General features: G+C 43.1%; 1 protein-coding gene across 2 annotated transcripts in view; it reads right to left on the reverse strand.

The window, feature by feature from the left end:
- The window catches only part of Dnai3 (dynein axonemal intermediate chain 3), a 65,488-nt gene that overhangs the window by 38,267 nt on the left and 4,767 nt on the right, over positions 1–22,454 (reverse strand). For both annotated transcript variants that reach the window (XM_059266394.1, XM_059266393.1), the window contains exons 4-10: positions 10,934–11,115; positions 9,608–9,712; positions 8,866–9,015; positions 7,575–7,774; positions 2,768–2,884; positions 1,144–1,334; positions 228–352 (exon numbers count right to left, since the gene is read on the reverse strand). In XM_059266394.1, coding sequence (XP_059122377.1) covers positions 228–352; positions 1,144–1,334; positions 2,768–2,884; positions 7,575–7,774; positions 8,866–9,015; positions 9,608–9,712; positions 10,934–11,115 — 1,070 coding nt within the window. The remainder of the gene's footprint in view (positions 1–227; positions 353–1,143; positions 1,335–2,767; positions 2,885–7,574; positions 7,775–8,865; positions 9,016–9,607; positions 9,713–10,933; positions 11,116–22,454) is intronic.

Raw genomic sequence — 22,454 nt, forward strand, 5'->3', positions numbered from 1 at the left:
TCTGTGTTCTCAAATTGACTTGTCCAATAGACTTTCAATGGAATAACTGTAAAGTTTAGCTCTGCTCAGATTAAATGATGGCAAGCAGCGAGGAAAGAAATCCTATTTTCTAAGCGTTTACAACATTAGGAGGTCAACATTAGGAGAATTTGCAGTTAAAATTTTTCTAAAGACACGATGACGTGGTATTTGCAAAAGTTAAGCTTTCAGTGTTCTGTCCCTGTTACCTGAGGGTGTATGGGATCAGAGAAACTCCAGAAGAGAAGCAATGATGGTTGTAGCAGTAATTTCCCCGAGAAGTGGACTCTCTCTTCGTAGGAGAGGCGCACAGCCACCGATACGACTATGAGCCCTGGTTGAAATACAAGTACGAAGTAGTCAGCAGCCATCGTCCACAGAGAGGCCTCTACCTGTGCATGTCCTGGTAGCAGACAACGTTGTAGGCATGAGTCGCATGTCACTCAGCACTGAAAATGTAGCTGTTTCAAACTGAGATGTGTGGTTAGCATGAACAGCTTCCTTGGAAGGCTTGTTACTAAAAATAAGACTTGATTTTATTTTTAATTATGTGTATATGTGTCTGTCTCTCTGTGGTATGTGTATATGAGTGTGGGTACCATGGGGACCAGTAGGAGGTGTCAGATCCCCTACAGCTGGAGTTACAGGTGTTACAGGTGAGCCACCCGATGTGGGTGCGGGGCATGAGCTCTGGTCTCCTACAAGAGCGGTATGTGCTCTTGACCACTGGGCCATCTGTCCGGCCTTCAAGAAATAGTTTTAATAAGAAAAATGCCAGTGAGGAGGGAAGGAAGGGAAAGAGTGGAGACTTCTCTTTCCATGGCTACAGTTGGACACGCTGATTGCTTTTCCTTTAGCTGTTGAGCTCTTTGAAGATGTCTGTCCAGAGTGTTAGGGGCAGTGAAGTGACACAGGCAGATTCTTCATTCGCTGCCCCAGCAAGCCGGGTGACCTGAACAAGCCTTTCCCCCAAGTGAGGTGTGGGAAATGCTTGCTTGGCAGGGGCCTGGCACTCAGCAAGTTTTATATGTTACGTTGAAGTCAATCTCATTTTCGGTTTTATATATGAAAGTAAGACTTTTTCAAAGTCAGACCGAAAGGGAACCCCTGGCATTACTTTCTTACCATAGATGGTTGGGTGCCACGAGACACAGGTGATCATCTTCTCCATGGTGCTGTGAAGGTCTGTAAAGGACTGGTACTCTTTCAGGTGGGTGTCAGTCTTGTCCCCAAAGGTGCTCTCTTCCTCTGCGAGGTTCTTCCAGTCATCGATAAATGTGTTCATGATTTCGTTCTGCTGCAGGGCTATTTCAACACTGTTCCATTTAAAAGAGAAGCAGCCGACGGGCTGGATGTCAGTATCCAGTGACATTGCCACTGTCATCACAGGCATGAAGATGGGCTCCAGATGTGTGTGCCCATCAGGACCATCACTGCTTATAACCCTAGGCTGGCACCGCATGATGCCCTTGGAAATATCTCTCACCATTTTCCTCTTTGGAAAACGTCTACACTTAGGTTTATTTTAGATAAAATAACTCACTTTAAAAAGGTGTTTACTGTTGTGGGACATTTTGATGACACTCCCAAAACTGGCAATAAAGTTTACTTTGAATCCGAGGGCGGAGATTGCTACTAGCTTACCAAAATCAGCCATAGAGGTTTTGGAGGACTGAGGACAGATAGAGAGACACAGGAAGTAGTAGGGAGGGGCTTAGAAAGTTGCTCATCCCTTTTTGGGTGGAGGAAGGAGAGAGAGGTCGTCACTGGCCACCTCCTCACCACTTTTCTGGTTAACCGTATATCATGTTTATCTAATTATTCTTTTGTCACTGAAGTCGCTTCTCCATCGCTTCCCTGAGCAATCAGGTTTTTACCCCTCATCTGACTCCTGAGTTTTTATTGGTAAAAGAATAATTAGATAGATGCTTCAACTTACTCCTAGACCATAAGCACCCTTCCCCAAACTTAAAAATATTAAATAATGATGAACAGTTTTAAAAAGGGAAGAAAAACAGTAACATTAGTATAGGTTTCTTATTTAGTCTGACCAGTACTAACTATCAGTTCTTATAGAAATTTTGTTCTTTCTTTTGGGTCTGGGTTCTCTCTCCTTGACAACAGGGAGGAAATTCCAGAAGTCCCTTCTTGTTAGGACGTGGGCCTGCACTGCCCACCTCTCAGCCTCAGCAGGCCCTGCCTCCCTGCGTGTCTCTCTGGAACAGTGAAGAAGCTGTCTGTGCTGTGACTGGGCAACTCTCAATTTACAGGATCCGGCTGCTCCATATTTCTTGTCATATATTCTAGGCTGAACTAAATCATGCGATGCGAAACTTCCCTTTACTCATGAAAGGTATAAAAGGTCGGATCCTCCTTTGTATAAAGTCACCGTCAGCCACTGTGTAGAAAGCATCAATTAATTTTGTGTTTAGACTTTTATCTCACCCACAGCCTGTCATGTTCTGGCCTCAGGCATTCAGCTAAGCAACAGTTAACTTAACTGATAATTTGGAATTAGGAAAACATCTTGGTACACTTGGTTGTTCTTGCTATGTTTGGTACAGTCCTAGAAGGAGAGGCCCATGATAACTCAGCAGCAGAAGGGCAGGAATCACTGAGACTCATTCACTCACGTCCCACTGACAACTGTCCTCATACTCCTAAGAGTCACACAGGAAGCTGCTTCTTGAGACACCACATCAGTGTGTGCATATTATGTTTATAAAGTTTTTAGTATGTACTTTCTTACCTTGTGGATACATTGTTGAGAAAATCAACCAAAGTCTTTGATTGTTCGAGGGCTTCTTTTTCCTCTTCTGAAAATTCTCTTGCATAATACTGCGTAGTAGCATTTTTAGGAAATGCCCTAATACATAAAAGAAAGTTGAATACCAAAACTTGGATCAGAAAAAAGCAAATACAGGCAATGTCAAGTTAAAAAAGTTTATTTCTGTGGCAGTGGTGTCAGAAGATTTATATCAAAATGTTTTACTTTGGTATTTTGTTCTTTCTCATAAAATTGATATTGATTACCAAAGTCTATGTGCACATTTCTGCAACATAATAAAAAGGTCTTGGGAGCTAATAGGAGGTGGGGGAGGTCCCAGAGGGGCTAAGAAGGGGACATGGTCAAAGTACGTTATATCCTTATGAAACTCAGTACTGCGCACAGTGCATATACACTAAAAATAGCTTTAAAGGGTCTTATAGTGTAAACTTTTATTTAGAAATCATTTAAAAATATAGAAAAGTTGTAAGAAGGACATAACTATGAAGACATTCCTGTACATCCCTTACCCAGGTTCCCTAACTAATACTTGTCAAGTTTACTTAACGGTCTTTCTCTGTAAGTCAGTATTTGTACTGTTTACTCTGTTCTCCCTCTTTTCTCTCTTCTTCATCAACTCTCTCTCTCTCTGGCGTATATGGTGGTATAAGTGCGTCTGTTCAGGTACACAGGAGTGCTGAGGTCACAGAGGGTGTTGGGTATCCTGCTCTACCCTTGTGTGCCTTATTCCCTTGAGATAGTGTCTCTTTCTCTCAGCCCGGAGCTCACTGTTTTTCAGCCAGGCTGGCTGGCCAGCAAACCTCCCTGGGCAGCACGCCCATCACCGCCCTCTGTGGCGTTAGAGTTAGAGGTGTGAGTGCCACCGTGTATGGCTTTTTAAAGGAGTGTTGGGGTTTAAAACCTAGGTTCCCACGCTTGCGCAGCAAGCATCTTACCTGCTGAGCTATGTACAGATCTAATCCTATAGCTGTGTGTCTAGACAAGCACAGCCCATTCTACTTCCTCAAGGGACATTCGGCAATGGTGTCACAATTGGGAAATGCTGCTAGAGTCTAGTGGTAGGGTCCAGAAGCTGTTCCATACCCCGTGAGGAACAATAAAACCCTCCCACTGCAGAGAATTACTTAGCTTCAAGTGCCAATTACAGGGAAGGGGAGACCCTGCTCTAAGAACACAATGCCAGGGTTTGTTACATTAGGGCAGCACTGGCATCCCTGTCAATGGAGACATGTGTTTGATTTAGATGACCCTCAGGGCTTGCCTCCGCTGTGAACACGTCACACTGTACTTCCGGGCTTCATCCTCAGTCTCACTCACAGGGTGAGGCTTGGATCCTAGGCCACTGAGCTGGGAGATGGTGGATGGCACAACTGTTATCAGTGTGGACTCTGAGGGCAGGCTATCTGGTTTGAAGGCCTGATTCGATCGCTAGCCATGTGACTCTGAGCTAATTATTTAACCACTCTGAGCCTGTTTTCTTGTCTGTGAATGGAATTCTTCAAAGCATCTCAGAGTCACTGTCAGGATGTGATATGTGAATAAATACATGCAGGGCCTTGAAAAGACTGCACAGCATGCTTAAAGTGCTCAGTAGGATCTTGGGTATTTAATCCATGTTTGCTGAACAAATACCCGTAAATTGCTGCTGTGAGAGGCAAATGTACTCTGGAAGAGCAACCAGTGTTCTTAATCTCTGAATCATCTCTCCAGCCCTCATTCTTATTTTTTAAAAATGATTTGTTCGTCTGATTTTTAGCAAAACTATTCAAACTATTCATTAACACTTCAGTTTAAAATAGTTTTTTTTCTTTTTTCTGTGCGCGCGTGCGTGTGCGTGTGTGTGTGTGTGTGTGTGTGTGTGTGTGTGTGTGTGTGTGTGCGTGCGCGCGCTCATGTCCGTCCTTTCTTACGTGTGTGTGGTGACTGGGACAGAACCCAGTGTCTTGTGTGTTAGGCAAGCACTCTACCGCTGAGCTGGATCATCAGCTGAGATTTCATTTTCTTTTTTGCCTCTGGTCGTTTACTTGTAAAATAGTGATGGAGCCTCCTTTGAGGACCACTGTGAGGACCGAGTTGGTGTGGGAAAATAACAACACCTGGCAGGTGGGACTTGCTTTCACCTCTTATTTGAGACAGTGTCACCTTTGAGTTTTGGGACATCTTCCATCATGGTGATGCATCCATCTTCCTCACACCTGCCATCTTCCCGAATATCTTGATACAATGAAGCAATACCAGTGTTTTCCTAGTCATCTAGGTTTGAACCACTAGAGTTCCTTAATGTCTTTCTTTGTGAGCTAAGGTCTACTCATTTCTCTTCTATTACTCCATCTCTCCAGAAAAATAGCTACCACTATTTTTATTAGTCAGTGTTTCTTGAGAGCCTGCTCCATCCAAAGTACAGTAGGTTGGGTTCCTCTAGAGGGTCACTGTTCCTTTTGAGTCAACCTCCTGGCCTGACTCTCTCGGGACTTGTCTGTATCCTATACATCTTGGCTGGAAAATCATCTCTCCTTTCTGCCTTGATCTCTCTTCTAGGTGTTTCCGGGTCATGACTAGAAGTCTTCACTTATTTCTTCTCTTCCCCTGGTTCCAGCCTGTCCCTTTTTATCTGCTTCTCTAGTTTCTGACCCATTTCTCAGCCCAACCTTTAGAGTCTATGCATCTGTGTCCTGATTTAACATTACACTTGTGTGACTTCTGACTTCACTTACATAGGCCTGAAAAGCATGATTTTGTATTGCACCTCACGATTATGACCCCCTATTTTAATTCTCTCTCTCCTTCTTATGCCCTTTTCTTTGCTCCATCCCCTTCTCCATTAAAAATGCACACAACAGAGACTCCCAGCATCTAAATACACAGCGGTAAGACAATAACAAACAGAGCTTAATGCTAAAGAGGAGTGGGAGAAGAGACAATGAAAAATGTGGGGAAAGAGATGACCGCACCATGGAGAAAAACGGTGGGGGGATAAAGACTAGAGGCAGTTTTTGTTTCTGCAGGAGGGCCAGAGGATGCCTAGTCTGAGCAGAGATCTGAGTGGGGCGAAGGAGTACTCTGGAAGCATAAATACACCAGCCATGAGCATGTCTGGAAGACTCAAGAACAAGCAGCCAGTGCGGCTGGCGGGAGCGGGCAAGGGGATCTGGGAGAAGTGAGGGTGAGGGGTTCTGAAGCGGACCCAGGCCATCCGAAGCCTAGAAGGGGTTGGAGGGCTTTGCTCAGGCACACCATCTGAGGCCCACTTTCACGGGATTCCTGTGCTCTATGGAGAGCAGAGGGCAAGGATGGACAGCTGTAGCCCCGTTAGGAGGATTTACCACACTCCAGCCAAGAGACGGACATGATGTGGTCCAGGTAAGAAGTGGACACATTCTAGTCCGAGTAATTATGACTTCTTACTAAGAAGAGGAGGATTCAGGGGGCTCCCGGCTTTGGGGTAGAAAACTAAGTTTGCTTTGGCATTTGAACTTGAGACACCTACCAAACAGCCAAGGAAACAGTCGGATAAATGTGTGTGGAGCTCAGGAGAGAGACTGAGGTTGAGAGTGTGGATTTGGGAGTCATTAGCAAACAGGTGGCAGGGAATGCTACAGGGCTGGCTAAGTCACCTTGGCATAGGTTCGGAGCCTCGGGATCCTTAAACGATCATAAATGGGAAAGAGGAAAAGCCAGTGAAAGAGACCTAGAAGGAGTTGCTAGTGAGCCAGGAGGGGATCAGTTCACTGTGCCCAGTCTTCATACTGAACAATGTAATTCTAGAAAGACAAGCGGTTAGTGTTCTTAAATACTCCTGAGAAGTGAAGGAAGAGATGGTCTGGAAATGGACAATGGAGTTAGCAGATCAGGGCCTTGGTAAGAAGGCTCAGAGTGGGCTTGAGGCAGAACAGTAAATCAGAAAACAGAAGCGGGTGTTGAGGGGCAGGGCTGGTTATGTCAAGAGAACTTGGACAATTGCTATGGAAGTGATATTAGGCAATAGCTGGAGGAGACGTGTTATTGTTGGTTTTGATGATGGTGTTTTGTATGTACACATCTCCTTTCTCTCCCATCTTCTCTGTTTATGGCTACTGCTCAAATTAACACTGGCTACCTCTCGCCTGGTTTAATTAGAGCCTCTTCCTACCTGTCCAGACCCTTCCCTTTACAGCCTCCTAGGTGCTGCCCTCCAGCACACACCACCATGGATCATGAACACTGGACCATCACGTCTCCTTTGTTTCAGAGCTTGGCAGTGTTCCCTGCCGGCCTACTGCTTTTGTGTGTACCACACTGTGAAGGTCATGAGACTTTAGATACCATTCCAAGGGCTCCGGATGGAACTTTCTTGTGTTTTTGTAAGTGATAGTGGCCCAAATAAGAAAGTTAGCCAATGAAGCCCGACAATCTGATATGAGGTGCAAAAATGGCCACTCAGAGCTGCTGCAGTGGTGCACGCCCGTGATCCTAGCATTTGGGAAGCTGAGGCAGGAGGATTGCTGAGAACTGAGGATCAGCCTGAAATATATAGCAAGTTTCAGGCAAGCCTGGGCTGAACAGTGAGACCCCGTCATAAGCCAACAAAATCTCTTGGCAGGAAGAATGGAGCTGTGAGAAAGCACCAGTAAAATTCCAGGTGAGAACCAGCAGGTGTTGTGATTATTTTTCCCATTGTCCTGCTTCATAGTTTTTAGCATATACTTGTATCTTATTCCCTAATTCAAAAGAGAATTATTGGGTATAATTCAGTCTTCCTGAATTGTCTGTTATACCATGTCATACCTACCATTTTGTCTGAGTGCTTACGCCCTTGACCTCAGGAATGACTTGCAAGCCAATATCTTTCTCAATTTGTGTGAGTGTAAAATTTTTATCTGTGTAAGAAGTGCACTCAATGTAGGCATCTTTTATGCTAGAAGCATTCTGGTCACTGAAAGTCACAGGTGCACCAAATTGACTTCGTTTTCTAGAAATCATGTATGTCACCTGTAACACACATAAGCGGTAAAGAAAACCTAATGAAGTCACTGGAGAAAAAAATGGATGTCTGATACGGTGGTGGGTTGTCCAGAACCTCTCAGACTCCTCTGGACTCTTGCCACCCCTATCTAGTTCTCTGTGGCTTTTTTTCCCACAGCCTGCAGCCACTACTCCTCAGTGAAGCCATGTTCACCATGACTGAGGTCTCTTTGCCTGTAGACAAAAAGGACAGGAAGTGACTGGGAGTTTACCTCTTGACCAGTAGGGGATTGATAGGAGGCATGTGGAAGTCCATCTTTGTGGCTTCTGTTTGGGATAACCCTGAGTTTAATTTGTACTCCGGAGTTCCCCTATGGACTCAGGACAAAGCCTTCCTTCTAGAGACTATGGCAGACTTGCTCCCTCGGAGGGCTTCCTTCCTATCCAGCACCACCCCCCAGCCAATTGCATACAACCCTCCCCTCAGGAGTTGCTCTGGGAGGAAATACCACTGTATTCCTTTTCTACCACTGCCATAACTGACTACCACAACTGGGGTGGCTTAAAACATAGGACTTTATTCCGACAGCTGTAGAGGCCAGACATCTGAAATTGTCTAGCTGGGGGGCAAGGGAGAACTTGACCCCTGGTGCCAGCTAGTAGCCTTCATTGCTCCTTGATCATAGATATAGTCTCCCTGAGGTCCCTACAGTCTTCACGCAAGCATGCGTGCTGGGGATTGAACTGAGGGCTTCGGGGACTCGAGGTCCAATTCTCTGTCTTCTTTGTATGGCATCCCTGTCTACATCTCTATATGATCAACTTCTCTTAAGAACATTAGCCAAGTCAGAGTAGGGACCTATTCTATTTGTGACCTCATTAGGGATAATTATATTTGCAAAGATTCCTCCCCTCCCCCCCATATCTATAGTGTTAAACTCTGGGGGAACAGATTCAATCCATAACACCTGCCAAAGAAAGAGACCATTCTTCTATTAGAAAAAAAAAAGAAACCCCACACTTTCCAATAGTACATACAGTAAAGTTCAGGATCTCTCAGGAAAGAATACTATTTGGTTAGAGGAAAGTAAAGACCGGAAAGCATCTAAGACTCTGACCCGTCTTTTCGATTCCTTGACAGATTCTTCCTCAATTTCTTTCTCACTGCCCAAAGACACCCACGGCTTGGAGACAGGTGGTTTGTAGATGTACAGGTCTTCTGGAGTATGTTCCTTGAGTTCTTCTTGTTCTTCTGGCACTTCTGGGGTCTAGAGCAGAACAAGAAGCATTCTAGAACGTAGGGCCAATCATATATTCCTTGTGTGTATCTTACACAGCTAGCTTGACTTACATGTGTGTATGAAGCATTTCCTATATCACTGTCAACTTATGTTTTCATAAGCAAAAAGGGGGTGGTTGTGGGAGAAGAATAAATAATTAAAAAGTAAGACACAAGCAAAGACAAAGATGAGGAGGAAAGAGAGGACACCCCACATGCCAAGAAAACATCATTTACCGCATGTCTTTACAAATAATACGGATTGCTTAGTTTCATGGCTAAAATATAAAACTCGGTTTCCCTGAATTTGTGATGGATTATTTGATAAGAGGAATGTGTGTGTGTGTGTGTGTGTGTGTGTGTGTATGTGTGTGTGTGTGTGTGTGTCTGTGTGTGTGTGTGTCTGTGTGTGTTCTACTTGGGATAGCCCTGAGGTATAATTTATACTCCCAAGTTCCTCTACAGATTCAGGTCGAATCTCACTTTTCTGAAGCTGAGCTGAGCTCAGGGACCACGGCCATGTCTAGGGGCCTTGGGGTGCCCCAGAAGCACCAGCCTGTAAGGGCTTAGGGATTACTTACCTTTAAGAAGTTTTCCTTGCCTTCCTCGGTCCCAATGAGGTAAAAGTTGAGGCCATATTTGAAGTCCTTGTCATAAACAAGCAGCAGCTCGTCCCCTGGATATTCCTGTGGGGACATCAGCAGAGGGCGAGGGTCAGAGCACATTCAGTTTGTGCTGGTGCTAACATCAAATCCACAGGGTCTGAAATGTAAACGTGATGATTATCTGCCTGCTAAACCCAAACCTCTAAATTACTTAATTAAAAAGGTCGTAAAAATACAATGGGTCTGTGGAAATTTTATCATGCAATTAAAAAAACAGATTTATTTATTTTCATTTTTATATGTGTAAGTGTTTTGTTTGAATGTATTTATGTACACCATGTGCATGTCTGGTTTCCATGGCAGTCAGAAGAGAAAGCTGGATTCCCTGGAACTGTTGTTAGCTGGTTGTGAGTCACCATGTGGATGTTGGGCACCAAACCTCCTTTGAAAGAGCAGGCAGTTCTCTGAATAGCCGAGTCATCTCTCCAGCCCCATTACTATGCAATTTTATTTCTAACAGAAGGAGGAAAACATCGGGGCTGAGGGAAAGAACCCAGTTGGTAAATGTCTTCTGTGCGAGCATGAGAACCTGAGTTCAGACACAGTGGCCTTGTCTCTAACTTCAGTGTTGGGATCAGGAGAGAGGGGAGGAGTCCCGAAACCCATTGGCCTGCCAGCCCAGCCTAATTGATGGATTCCAGGTTCAGTGAGTGGCCTTGTCTAGAAAAAGTGGAATGCTGTTGAGGAGGTTACCTGAGGTTGACTCCCAGTTTCCACAACACGTGTCCACACATGCACCTGTACTCACAGGGGTACAATTATCCATCACACACACACACACACACACACACACACACACACACACACACACACACACACACATGAGAGAGAGAAAAAGAGAGAGGCATGAGCATTGTTTGATAGTGTGGTCTACATGCTTGGAGGCAAAACAGGACCAAAACTATGGATTAAACAACTTAAAGCAGTATAAGAAAAAAACATTTGAGCAAAGGTCTTACTTTGCAGCTCAGGATGGCCTGGAAGTTGCTATATGTCCCAAGTTGTCCTCAGACTCATGATCCTCCTGCCTCAGCCTCCCAAGTGCCACCATGCCCAGCTAGATTCCTATTTTAAGTTACAGGGTAAGAATGAACCTTTCACCTAGCATCCTGATACAGGATTTCCAGGGGTCTAAAAGTAAAGGAAATGCCAGAATTGAATGCAAAATCTTCTCTAACTTGTGTTTCTTTCCTGGGATGTTCTTGAGGTAAGACTGAGGGCAAAGAGCAAGCATGTATTTACCCGAACAATTTTTTTGACCGGGTGGAAGTCTGATACTGCAGCTCGGTTCAGCATGTCTGCCAAGATATCATCTTTTTTGATGAACTTATATGGTTGCTCATCTGTGAAATCTTCATCTGCTCGACAGTTGAATATTTCCTGGGTCCTGGTAGTTAATACTAATGGATAAATTTCTGGATGGCCTGTGAGAACAAAGTAGAATTTGGACATTAAGCACAACTTAAAATATTAACATCAGGAAATGATTTTTAATGATTTTCTTGGTTAAAACTTTGAGACTCTAAATTTATTGTTCTTACATTTGAAGTTGACTACATTCACTGTAAACATTTTGAACCATAGGCTTTAAAGATGACTCAGTCAATAACCTTTCCTTTCAAACCTGAGGACCCGACTTCCATCCACAGCATCCAGGTAAAAGGTGGGCATTGTGGGATACCCTTATCATGCCAGCAACAGTGAGCCAGGAGATAGAGACAGGCAGATCTCTGGAGCTCCTGGCTAGGCAGTCTCACCTACGTGGAGAGGCTCCAGGCCAACGAGAGACCCTATCTCAAATGAAGATGTAACAGGTGGCTGAGGAATATATGATATCTCTGACCTCCACGTGCATGCACACATGTGCACCCACATGCACCCAGTCAAACACAAACATGCGTGCATACACACAAAATCTTGAGCAAAATAAAAAGAAAATGTCAATGGCTTATTAATATCCTCCAAGAAACAACTTATTAATATTTTCTTCTATCCATCCCATGTAGACCTTTTAAGAAATTCTGAATCCTGCTTTTAACACTTTACTGTTACCTCACATGGATTCCTACTATGACATTAAATAACATCGCTGAAACATTATTTTAAATTAATTTATTCCTGCATTTGACCATCTTCTTGCTGATGAGTGCTCAGTTTTTCTTATTTGTTTCAATTACTATAACTACTCTTATAAATTAAAAAAGCTTATGAATTGTTCTTGTATTACAGACCCTTTCTTTGGGATAGTTTTAGAGGTGGAAGTCCTGGTCTGAAGGTGTGGTGGTTTTCCTTTAGGTCCTTTCAACTTCTGCTCCTCTCCCTGGCCTTGCTTCTTCATTCTACCCCAGATCAGTCCCTAGCAGTGGCATGTCCTGGTTCAGAGGATGCAACAGGGCACGGGAGAATTCTGCCAGTCACCAACCTGCACTCAAGATGTCTTCCAGTTTCTCGTCCTATTCAACATCACTAGCTCCTGCCAAGTCAGTCTCCCTACAGCACAATCTCTCATCTCAGCATTCCTGGGGTCCCAGGGTGAAGTCTCACTTCCTCCATCTCTCATACTGCTGCATATTTTCCATGCTCCTTCCAGTTGCTGCACAGAGGTACCAGCAAAGGGAGAAGGATATGTTGTCTCAGGTTGGAATGCTGTGGTTATTTTCCTGCAGAGGTATCCTGTCCCCAAGTGGCTCTATGGGATAATTATTTATGTAATTTGAGGGCTTTAAATGATTTTATGCAGAACTCTGATTATGCATGAGAATGTATTCTAAACTGCAATTAGTTGTTGCAACAATCATTTGAAATACAAATTAATTATGAAATCTGGACAAACCTCTTTTTAGTGCCCTCAGAAGTACTGATAGAAAGGTTTTTTAGTTACTGACTTTTCAGGTAAGTGATTGCAATGTCTGGCAGATGGTGGTGTTTAGCATAGACTACACAGTAAAGGCTCTGTGGTTTCCTTAGGAAGCTGCTGGGAGGAACTGTGGGATCCTCTGCACCAGAGTGGAAAAAGAGCAGGCACTATACTAATTAACACAGGTATTCAAAAAGGCAAGAAGCTGCCCACATCCCAAGAAATTGGAGAGACAAAAAAAAAAAAAAAACATGCTCTCTTTTTAAAACTGTAGTTTAATTTTTAAAGGTCTTTTGGGACAGAGTTGCTGTGGGATGTTCTGTATGGCAAAAGTGTTGCTGATTGGTCAATAAATAAATCACTGATTGGCCAGTGGCTAGGCAGGAAGTGTAGGCGAGACAAGGAGGAGAATAAAGCTGGGAAGTGGAAGGCTGAGTCAGAGAGACACTGCCAGCCACCACGATGACAAACAGCATTTGAAGATGCCGGTAAGCCACAAGCCACGTGGCAAGGTATAGATTTATGGAAATGGATTAATTTAAGCTGTAAGAACAGTTAGCAAGAAGCCTGCCACGGCCATACAGTTTGTAACCAATATAAGTCTCTGTGTTTACTTGGTCGGGTCTGAGCGGCTGTGGGACTGGCAGGTGAGAGAGATTTGTCCTGACTGTGGGCCAGGCAGGAAAACTCTAGCTACACAGAGTTTGTGATTGCTAGCTTTAATTGTCAACTCAATGCAAACTAGAATCACCCAGGGAAGATTATCTACAGTAGACTGACCTTATGGGCATGTCTATAGGGGATGGTCTTCATTAAGTTAACTGAGGTGGGCAGTTTCAGCCCACTGTGTGTGGCACCATTCCCTAGGCAAGGAGGGAGGGTCCTGAACTGTATGAGAAAGGAGAAATCCAGCTGAGGGCAAGCAAGGATACATACACCTGTTTCTCCCTGCTCTTGACTGTGGACGTGAAGGAAGCAGCTGTTTGAAGTTCCTGCCTTTACCTACCCCTTCACTGAGGGTCTGTAAACTGAAATTGTGAGCCAAATAAACCCACCTCCTCTATGTTGTTTTATGTGTCCAGTTACTTTATCACGGTAACAAAAATAAAAACTGGAACAAAGTCTCACACTGTGAAATCATAGGCTGTCCAAGAACTCGCTATGCAAAACAGGTTGGCTTTGAACTTGAGGTGATTCTCCTGCCTCAAGATTGCGTTTCATGTTTCTTGCTCCCACTAGACACTCAGTTCAGATCTTACTAACTTGGCATTTTTCATAAAAAGGATCCATTTTCACTAACTGAACATTTTAAAGGCAATTTAAAAGTAGGATTGAACATTTCCTTATGTAGAAGCTAGTAAACACTATAGGCTATTTGCAGCGGGGGTAGGCAATTGATGGTTATGGTGAACAAGAGGAAGCTGATAGAATGTACATCCTCTGTGGTCCTGTGCCTTCATGCTCCAGCACAACAGACAGAATAGAGCAAGGCCTGAGGATTCTGCCACCCAACAGAGCCTGTGGTGAAACTGAAAAAGAACAGCTGTTATTTAGGCTTTAAGGCTTGTGCTGAGGACAGCATCAGGACCTGAGGCAATAGCACTGGGCTGTGGAGATCAGCAGGAAGAGGCACTCACTTTAGCCTAGAGGTTAGTGGGATCTCATTTGCTCCCCGGAGACTGGGGCAGAGGAGGATGTTGGAGCTTCACTCAGGTGTCTGCTACAGGACTGCTGGCCATGAGCTCAATAAAAATGAACTGGCACCAGATGAATATTGCCTTTGAGCTATAGTTTGAAATATGCTATTCTGATAGAAGTAATAACATGCAGACATCCAGCAAAAGATCTTTTAATACTCTCATGATAGGTTAGGAATTATTACTGGGTGTGTGTGGTGGTGTACATGTGTGTGTGTGTGTGTGCATAACAGTGTATGATGCATATGCGGGGCTGTGACTGCCAGTACTCTATGATGTATATATGTGGGTATGGGTGGACAGCAGTGTATTATGTATGTATATGGGTGGGGATGGACAGCAGTGTATTATGTATGTATATGGGCAGGGATGCACAGCAGTGTATGATGTATGTATATGGGTGGGGGTGGACAGCAGTGTATGATGTATGTTTGTGGGCATGGGTGCACGGCAGTGTATGATGTATGTTTGTGGGATGTATATGGGTGGGGGTGGACAGCAGTGTATGATGTATGTTTGTGGGCATGGGTGCATGGCAGTGTATGATGTATGTTTGTGGGCATGGGTGCACGGCAAGCTTTGGAGGTCATAGAACAACTGTGGAGCTGTTTTTCTCCATCCACTTTATTTTTATAATTTTTTAATGTTTTAAAGATTATTTATTCTTTGTAGACCACACCAGTCAGAATGGGTGACTGACCCACCTGCCAGGGGAACTGCACCCCTCCCTGGATTCTCTCTCCCCCTTCCCCAAGCTCATGCCATCCCAGGCAGTTCCTAACCCCTCTGCTGAGCCCTCTCCCCAACTCCAGAACACTGCAGCCAGGCAGGCCCTGGCCACACAAGCCAGAACGGGTGAGTGACCTGCCTGCCAGCGGAACTGTACCCCATCCTGGATTCTGTCCTTCCTGCCCTAGGCCCATGCCATCCCAGCTCATCCCTGGCCTGCTGCTGCTGGGTCCTGCCCCTAACCCCAGTGGACTTCTGTCATGGATTCGCAGACCACACCAGCCACAACCCACGAGTGACCCTCCTGTCCTGTAGCCCGCCTGCTCCTATCTCATTACCAGCGCCACCACTGGGCCCTGCCCCCAGCTCCCGAGGAATCCCACTGCTCTGTACAATCCTCACCAGTGGAAGAGCAAGTGACCCACCTGCCAGCTGGACTGCCCCCCCATTCTGCTCCCTCAAGACCCACACCACCACCCAACCCTCCCACATTATCATCCTCCCTGCAGCCAGCCCTTCCCAGAACTCCAGCAGACTCCACAGGCCTAGACACTGTCCATAACAGTTGGAAGAACAGATGCCACAGGCCCAGGTATAGTCCGCTCCAGTCAGAAGAACAGCCACAGCAACTCTATTGGAGACCAGACTGCTCCTAGGGACCCCAGAAGAAAACTCAGGTTTTACTGGAGGCCAGGACAGATCTAGAGACCCAAGAAGACTTCAGCTGTACCAGAGACCAGACTGGATTAATGGACCCAAGTCCTCCAAAACCTCAGTGGACACACCCTACTAGACCTGAAGACTCATCAGTTACCAGAACCTTTGGTCACTTAGGCCAGAAGACCAGAGAGGAAACAAAAACCAAGGAACAAAACACCCATCCAATAAAACACCCATCCAACAAAGACAAACACAGGCATCAACACCTATACCTAATCACCCAAATCCAGATGCCTAAACTCCAGTGTAAGAACACAATCAATAACAGAAAGGGCAATATGACAACACCAGAACTCAGCTGTCCTATGACAACAAGACCTGAACATTCCAACGCAGCTGAAGCACAAGAAAATGACCTTAAAAATAACTTTGTGAAGATAATAGAGGTCCTTAAAGAGAAGATGAAAAAACTCCCTTAAAGAAATTGAGGAAAAGACAAACCAAAAATTGGAGAAAATCAATAAATCTCTTAAAGAATGTCAAGAAAACCAAGAAAAAACCCAAACAGTTAACAGAAATAAATAAAACTGAAAATAGAGGCAATAAAGAAAATATAAGGGGCTGGAGAGATGGCTCAGAGGTTAAGAGCACTGGCTGTTCTTCCAGAGGTCCTGAGTTCAATTCCCAGCAACCACTTGGTGGCTCACAACAATCTACAATGAGATCTGGTGCCCTCTTCTGGCCTACAGGCCGAACACTCACTGTATACGTAATAAAAAAAATAAACCTTAAAAAAAAACAAAGAAAGAAAATATAAACTGAGGGAATTCTGGAAGTGAAACTCTGAGTAAGCAAACAGCAACTACAGATGCAAGCATCACTAACAAGAGATGGAAGAGAGATGTCTCAGGCATTGAAGACACACTAGAGGAAAGAAATTCACTGGTCACAGAAAATGTCAAATTTAAAAAATTCCTAACACATAACATCCAGGAAATCTGGGACGCTATGTAAAGACCAAGCCTAAGAATAATAGGAATAGAAGAAGGAGGAGAATCCCTCTCAAAGGCCCAGAAAATACATTCAACAAAATCGTAGAAGAAAATTTTCCTAGCCTGAAGAGGACATACCTATAAAGGTACAAGAAGCTTACAGAACACCGAATAGAATGGACAAGAAAAAAAAGTCCCATAGCCACATAATAATAAAAACATTGAATATGCAGAATAAAGAAGAATATTAAAATCTGAACGGAAAAAGACTGAGTAACATATAAAGGCAAACCTATCAGAATTACACTCAACTTCTCAATGGAGACTGTAAAAGCCAGAAAAGCCTCAACAGAAGTCTTGCAGACTCTAAGAGACCATGGATGAGAGCCCAGAATACTATAACCAGCAAAACTTTCAATCATACAGATGGAGAAAACAAGATATTTCATGACAAATTCAAATTTAATCAATATCTATCCACAAATCCAGCCCTATAGAAGGTACTCGAAGGAAAACTTTAACCCAAGGAAGTTAGCTACACCCACAAAAACACAAGCAATAAATAATCCCACACCAGCAAAACCCAAAGAAGAGAAGAGAAAAACACACACACATACCACCACCACCACCACCACCACCACCACCACCACCACCACCACCACCACCAAAATATCAGGAATTAACAATCACCAGTCATTAATATCTCTAAATATCAATGGACTCACTTCACCAATAAAAAGACACAGGCTAACAGAATGGATACGAAAACAGGATCCATCCTTCTGCTGCATACAAGAAACACACATCAACATCAAAGACATTACCTCAGAGTAAAGGGTTGAAAAAAGATTTTCCAAGCAAATGGACCCAAGAAGCAAGCTGGTGTAGCCATTTTTATATCTGATAAAATAGACTTCCAACCAAAATTAATCAAAAGAGAGGGGGAAAGACATACTTCATACTCATCAAAGGAAAAATCCACCGATGATGTTTCAATTCTTAACATCTATGCCCAAAATGCAATGGCACCCACATTCATAGAAGAAATATTACTAAATTTAAATCACACCTCAACCCTTGCACATTTTTAGTGGGAGACTTCAATACCCCACTCTCACCAATGGACAGGTCATCCAGACAGAAACTAAACAAAAAAATAATGGAGCTAACGGACATTATGAAACAAATGGAGCTAACAGATATCTACAGAACACTTCACCCAAACACAAAAGAATATACCTTCTTCTCAGAACCTCGTGGAATTTTCTCCAAAATCAATCACATACTCAATCACAAAGTAAGTCTCAATAGATAAAAGAAAATTGAAATAACCCCCTGTATCCTATCCACCATGGATTAAATCAGGATTTCAATGAAAACAGAAACAACAGAAAGCCTACAAATTTATGGAAACTGAAAAATTCTCTACTGACAGACTACTGAGTCAAGACAGAAATGAAGAAAGAAATTAAAGACTTCCTAGAATTCAATTAAATGAATATACAACATACCCAGACTTATGGGACACAATGAAAGCAGTGCTAAGAGGAAAGTTCACAGCACTAAATGCCCTCATAAAGAAATTGGAGAGATCTCATACTAGCAACTTAACACTACACGCAAAAGCTCTAGAACAAAAAGAAGCAAACATACCTAAGAGGAGTAGATGGCAGGAAATAACCAAACTGAGGGCTGAAATCAACAAAATAAAAACATAGAGAACAATACAAAGAATCAATGAAACAAAGCATTGGTTCTTTGAGAAAATCAGCAAGATAGATAAGCCCCTATCCAAACTACTAAAATATACAGAGAAAGAATATCCAAATTAACAAAATCAGAAATATAAAGAGAGACATAACAATAGACACCAAAGAAATCCAAAGAATCATTAGGTCACAGTTCAAAAACTTGTACTCCACAAAATTGGGAAAATCTAAAAGTAATGGACAAATTTTCTTGGTAGATACTACTTACCAAAGTTGATTCAAGATCAGAAAAACAATTTAAGTATACCTGTAACCCCCAAGGAAATAGAAGCAGTCATTAAAAGTCTCTGAACAACAACAACAACAAGCCCAAAACCAGATAGTTTCAGTGTAGAATTCTACCAGAATTTCAAAGAAGAGACAATACTAGTACTCCTCAAATTGTTCCACACAATAGAAACAGAAGGAACATTGCCAAATTCTTTTTATGAGGCCAACATTACCCTGATATCCAAACACACAAAGACTCAAGAAAGAAAGATAATTACAGACCAATTTCCCTCATGAACATTGATACAAAAATACCAATAAAATACTGGCAAACCGAATCCAAGAACACATTAACAAGATTACCCACCATGGTCAAGTGGGCTTCATCCCAGAGTTGCCAAGATGCTTAAACATACAAAAATCTGTCAATGTAATCCACCATATAAACAAACCCCACATGATCATCTCAGTAGATGTCGAACAGCCTTTGACAAAATATAACACTCTTCATGATAAAAGTCTTGAAGAGATCAGGTATACAACATACCTAAATATAATAAAAGCAATACACAGCAAGCTGATTGCCAACATCAAATTAAGTGGAGAGAAATTCAAAGTAATTCCACTAAAATCAGGAACAAGACAAGGCTGTCCACTCTCTCCATATCTATTCAATATAGTACTCGATGTTCTAGCTAGAGCAATAAGATAACAAAAGGAGATCAAGGGAATACAAATTAGAAAAGAAGTCAAAGTATTGTGATTTGCAGATGACATGATAGTATGCATAAGTCACCCCAAAATTCTACCAGGGAACTCCTACAGCTAATAAACACCTTTAACAAAGTGGCTGAATACAAGATTAACTCAAAAAACTCTTGTATACAAATGATAAAAGGGCTGAGAAAGAAATCAGGGAAACAACACCTTTCACAATAGCCACAAACAATATAAAATATCTTGGGGTAACTCTAACCAAGCAACTGAAAGACCTGTATGGCAAGAACTTCAAGTCTCTGAAGAAAGAAATTAGAGAAGATATCTGAAGGTGGAAAGATCTCCCATGCTCATGGATTGGTAGGATTAACATAGTAAAAATGTCCACCTTACCAAAAGCAATCTACAGAGTCAACAAAATCTCCATTAAAATTCCAACACAGTCCTTCACAGACCTTCAAAGAACAATACTCAATTTCAGATGGAAAAACAATAGCCCAGGATAGCTAAAATAATCCTATACAATAAAAGAACTTTCAGATGTATCACCATCCTTAATCTCAAGCTTTACTACGGAGTTATAGTAATAAAAACCACATGGTATTGGCATAAAAACAGACACATTGATCAATGGAAGTGAACTGAAGACCCAGACCTAAATCCACACACTCATGGACACTTGATTTTTGACAAAGAAGCCAATACTATACAAGGGAGAAAAGAAAGCATCTTCAACAAATGGTGCTGGCATAACAGGATGTCAACATGTAGAAGATTGCAAATAGATCCATATCTATCACCTGCACAAAACTCAAGTCCAAGTGGATCAAAGATCTCAACATAAAACCAGTTGCACTGAACCTGATAGAAGAGAAAGTGGGGAATAGCATTGAAAGCATTGGCACAGAAGACAACTTCCTGAATAGAATACCAATAGTACAGGCACTAAGATCAACAATTAATAAATGGAAACTCATGAAACTGAAAAGCCTCTGTAAAACAAAGGACATGGTCAATAGGACAAACCTACAGCCTACAGAATGGGAAAAGATCTCCACCAACCCCACATCCATCAGAGGGCTGATCTCTAAAATATATAAAGAACTCAAGAAACTAGACATCCAAACCCCAAATAATCCAATTAAAAATAGGGTAAGAACCTAAATGGAGAATTCTCAACAGAAGAATCTCAAATGGCAGAGAAGCACTTAAAGAAATGTTCAACATGCTTAGCCATCAGGGAAATGCAAATCAAAATGACTCTGAGGTTCCTTCCATCTTATACCTATCTAATGGCTAAGATTAAAATCTAATGGCTGTCGAACGGCTAAGATAGAAAACACAAATGACAGCTTATGCTGGAGAGGATGTGGGACAAGGGGAACACTCCTCCATTGCTGGTAGGAGTGCAAACTTGTACAGCCACTTTGGAAATCAATATGGCAGCTTCTCAGAAAACTGGGAATCATCTACCTCAAGACACAGCTATTCTTTGGCATACACCCAAAGGACGCTCAATCATACTACAAGGACAGTTGCTCAACTATGTTCATAGTAGCTTTATTTATAATATCCAGAACCTGGAAACAACCTAGATGCCTCTCAACCAAAGAATGGATAAAGAAAATGTGGCACATTTACACAACATTGTATGTACTCACTCATACGTGGTTATTAATTGTAAAGTAATGGGTAACAATGTTATAATCCACAGACCCAGAGAGGCTAGGTAACAAGGAGGGTCCAAGAAGGGACCCTTGGATCTCCCTGGGAAGGACAACTGAGTCTGGTGGGAATGGGAACATGAGGAATCAGGATGCAGAGTGGATGGAGGGGGAAAATACTGAAAAAGATGACTGTAAGGGGGGGGGGTGTAAAGGTTAAAACCTTCCTTTTTAAGAAAAGAAAAGGGGAAGTGCTGTGGGATGGTCTGTATGTCAAATGTGTTGCTGATTGGTCAATAAATAAATCGATTGGCCAGTGGCCAGGCAGGAAGTATAGGCGGGACTAACAGAGAGGCGAATTGAGAGAACAGGAAGCTGGGTGAGAGAGACACTGCCAGCCGCCACCATGACAAACTGCATGTGAAGATGCTGGTAAGCGACGAGCCATGTGGCAAGGTATAGATTAATAGAAATGGATTAATTTAAGCTGTAAGAACAGTTAGCAAGAAGCCTGCCATGGCCATACAGTTTGTAAGCAGTATAAGACTCTGTGTTTACTTGGTCGGGTCTGAGTGGCTGTGGGACTGGCGGGTGAGAGAGATTTGCCCTGACCGTGGGCCAGGCAGGAAAACTCTAGCTACAGGGGGGCATTTGGGAATCAGGTAGAAACTTGATGCAAGGGAAACCTCCACAAATCTACAAGGCCTGAACCAACAATCTCCTGTGATTAGACTGATGACTACCCTAATTATCATTAGAGAGCTTTCACACAGTAACTGATGGAAACAGATGCAGAGATCTACAGCCAAGCATTAGACTGAGCTCGGGGAATCCTGGTGAAGAGAGGGAGGAAGGATTGTAGGAGCCAGAGGGGTCAAGGATGTCACAAGAAAACCCACAAAAACAACCTGGCTCATAGGAACTCACAGTGTCTGGACCAATAACTAGGGAGTCTGCATGGGACCAACCTAGGCCCTCTACATATGTGACAGTTGTGTAGCTTGGTCTACTTGTGGGACTCCTAACAATGGGAGCTGTCCCTGATGCTTTGACTGGCTCTTGGGAACCTATTTCCTCATACTGGGTTGCCTTGCCCAGCCTTAACATAGGGGGAGGTGCTTAGTCTTACAGAAACTTGATATGCGTGGAAGGCCTGCCCCTTTCTGAACAGAAACAGGAGGAGGGGATTGGGGATGGGAATAGGGGAGGAGGAGGGAGGGAAAACTGTGGCCAGGATGTACAATAAATAAACAAACAAATAAAAAGGAAACAAAGAGATTATTTATTCTTATTTTATATGTACATGTGTTTTGCCGTCATGTAACACATGCATGCAGTGCCCTCAGAGGCCAGAAGAGGGCACTACATACCCTGGAACTGGAGTTAGAGATGATCGTGAGCCACCAGGTAGGTGCTGGCATTCAAATCCAGGTCTCTGGAAGAGCAGTCGAGACTCCTAAACACTGAG

This window comes from Peromyscus eremicus, chromosome 6 (assembly GCF_949786415.1).
Source record: "Peromyscus eremicus chromosome 6, PerEre_H2_v1, whole genome shotgun sequence".
In the NCBI taxonomy this organism is placed as follows: Eukaryota; Metazoa; Chordata; class Mammalia; order Rodentia; family Cricetidae; genus Peromyscus; species Peromyscus eremicus.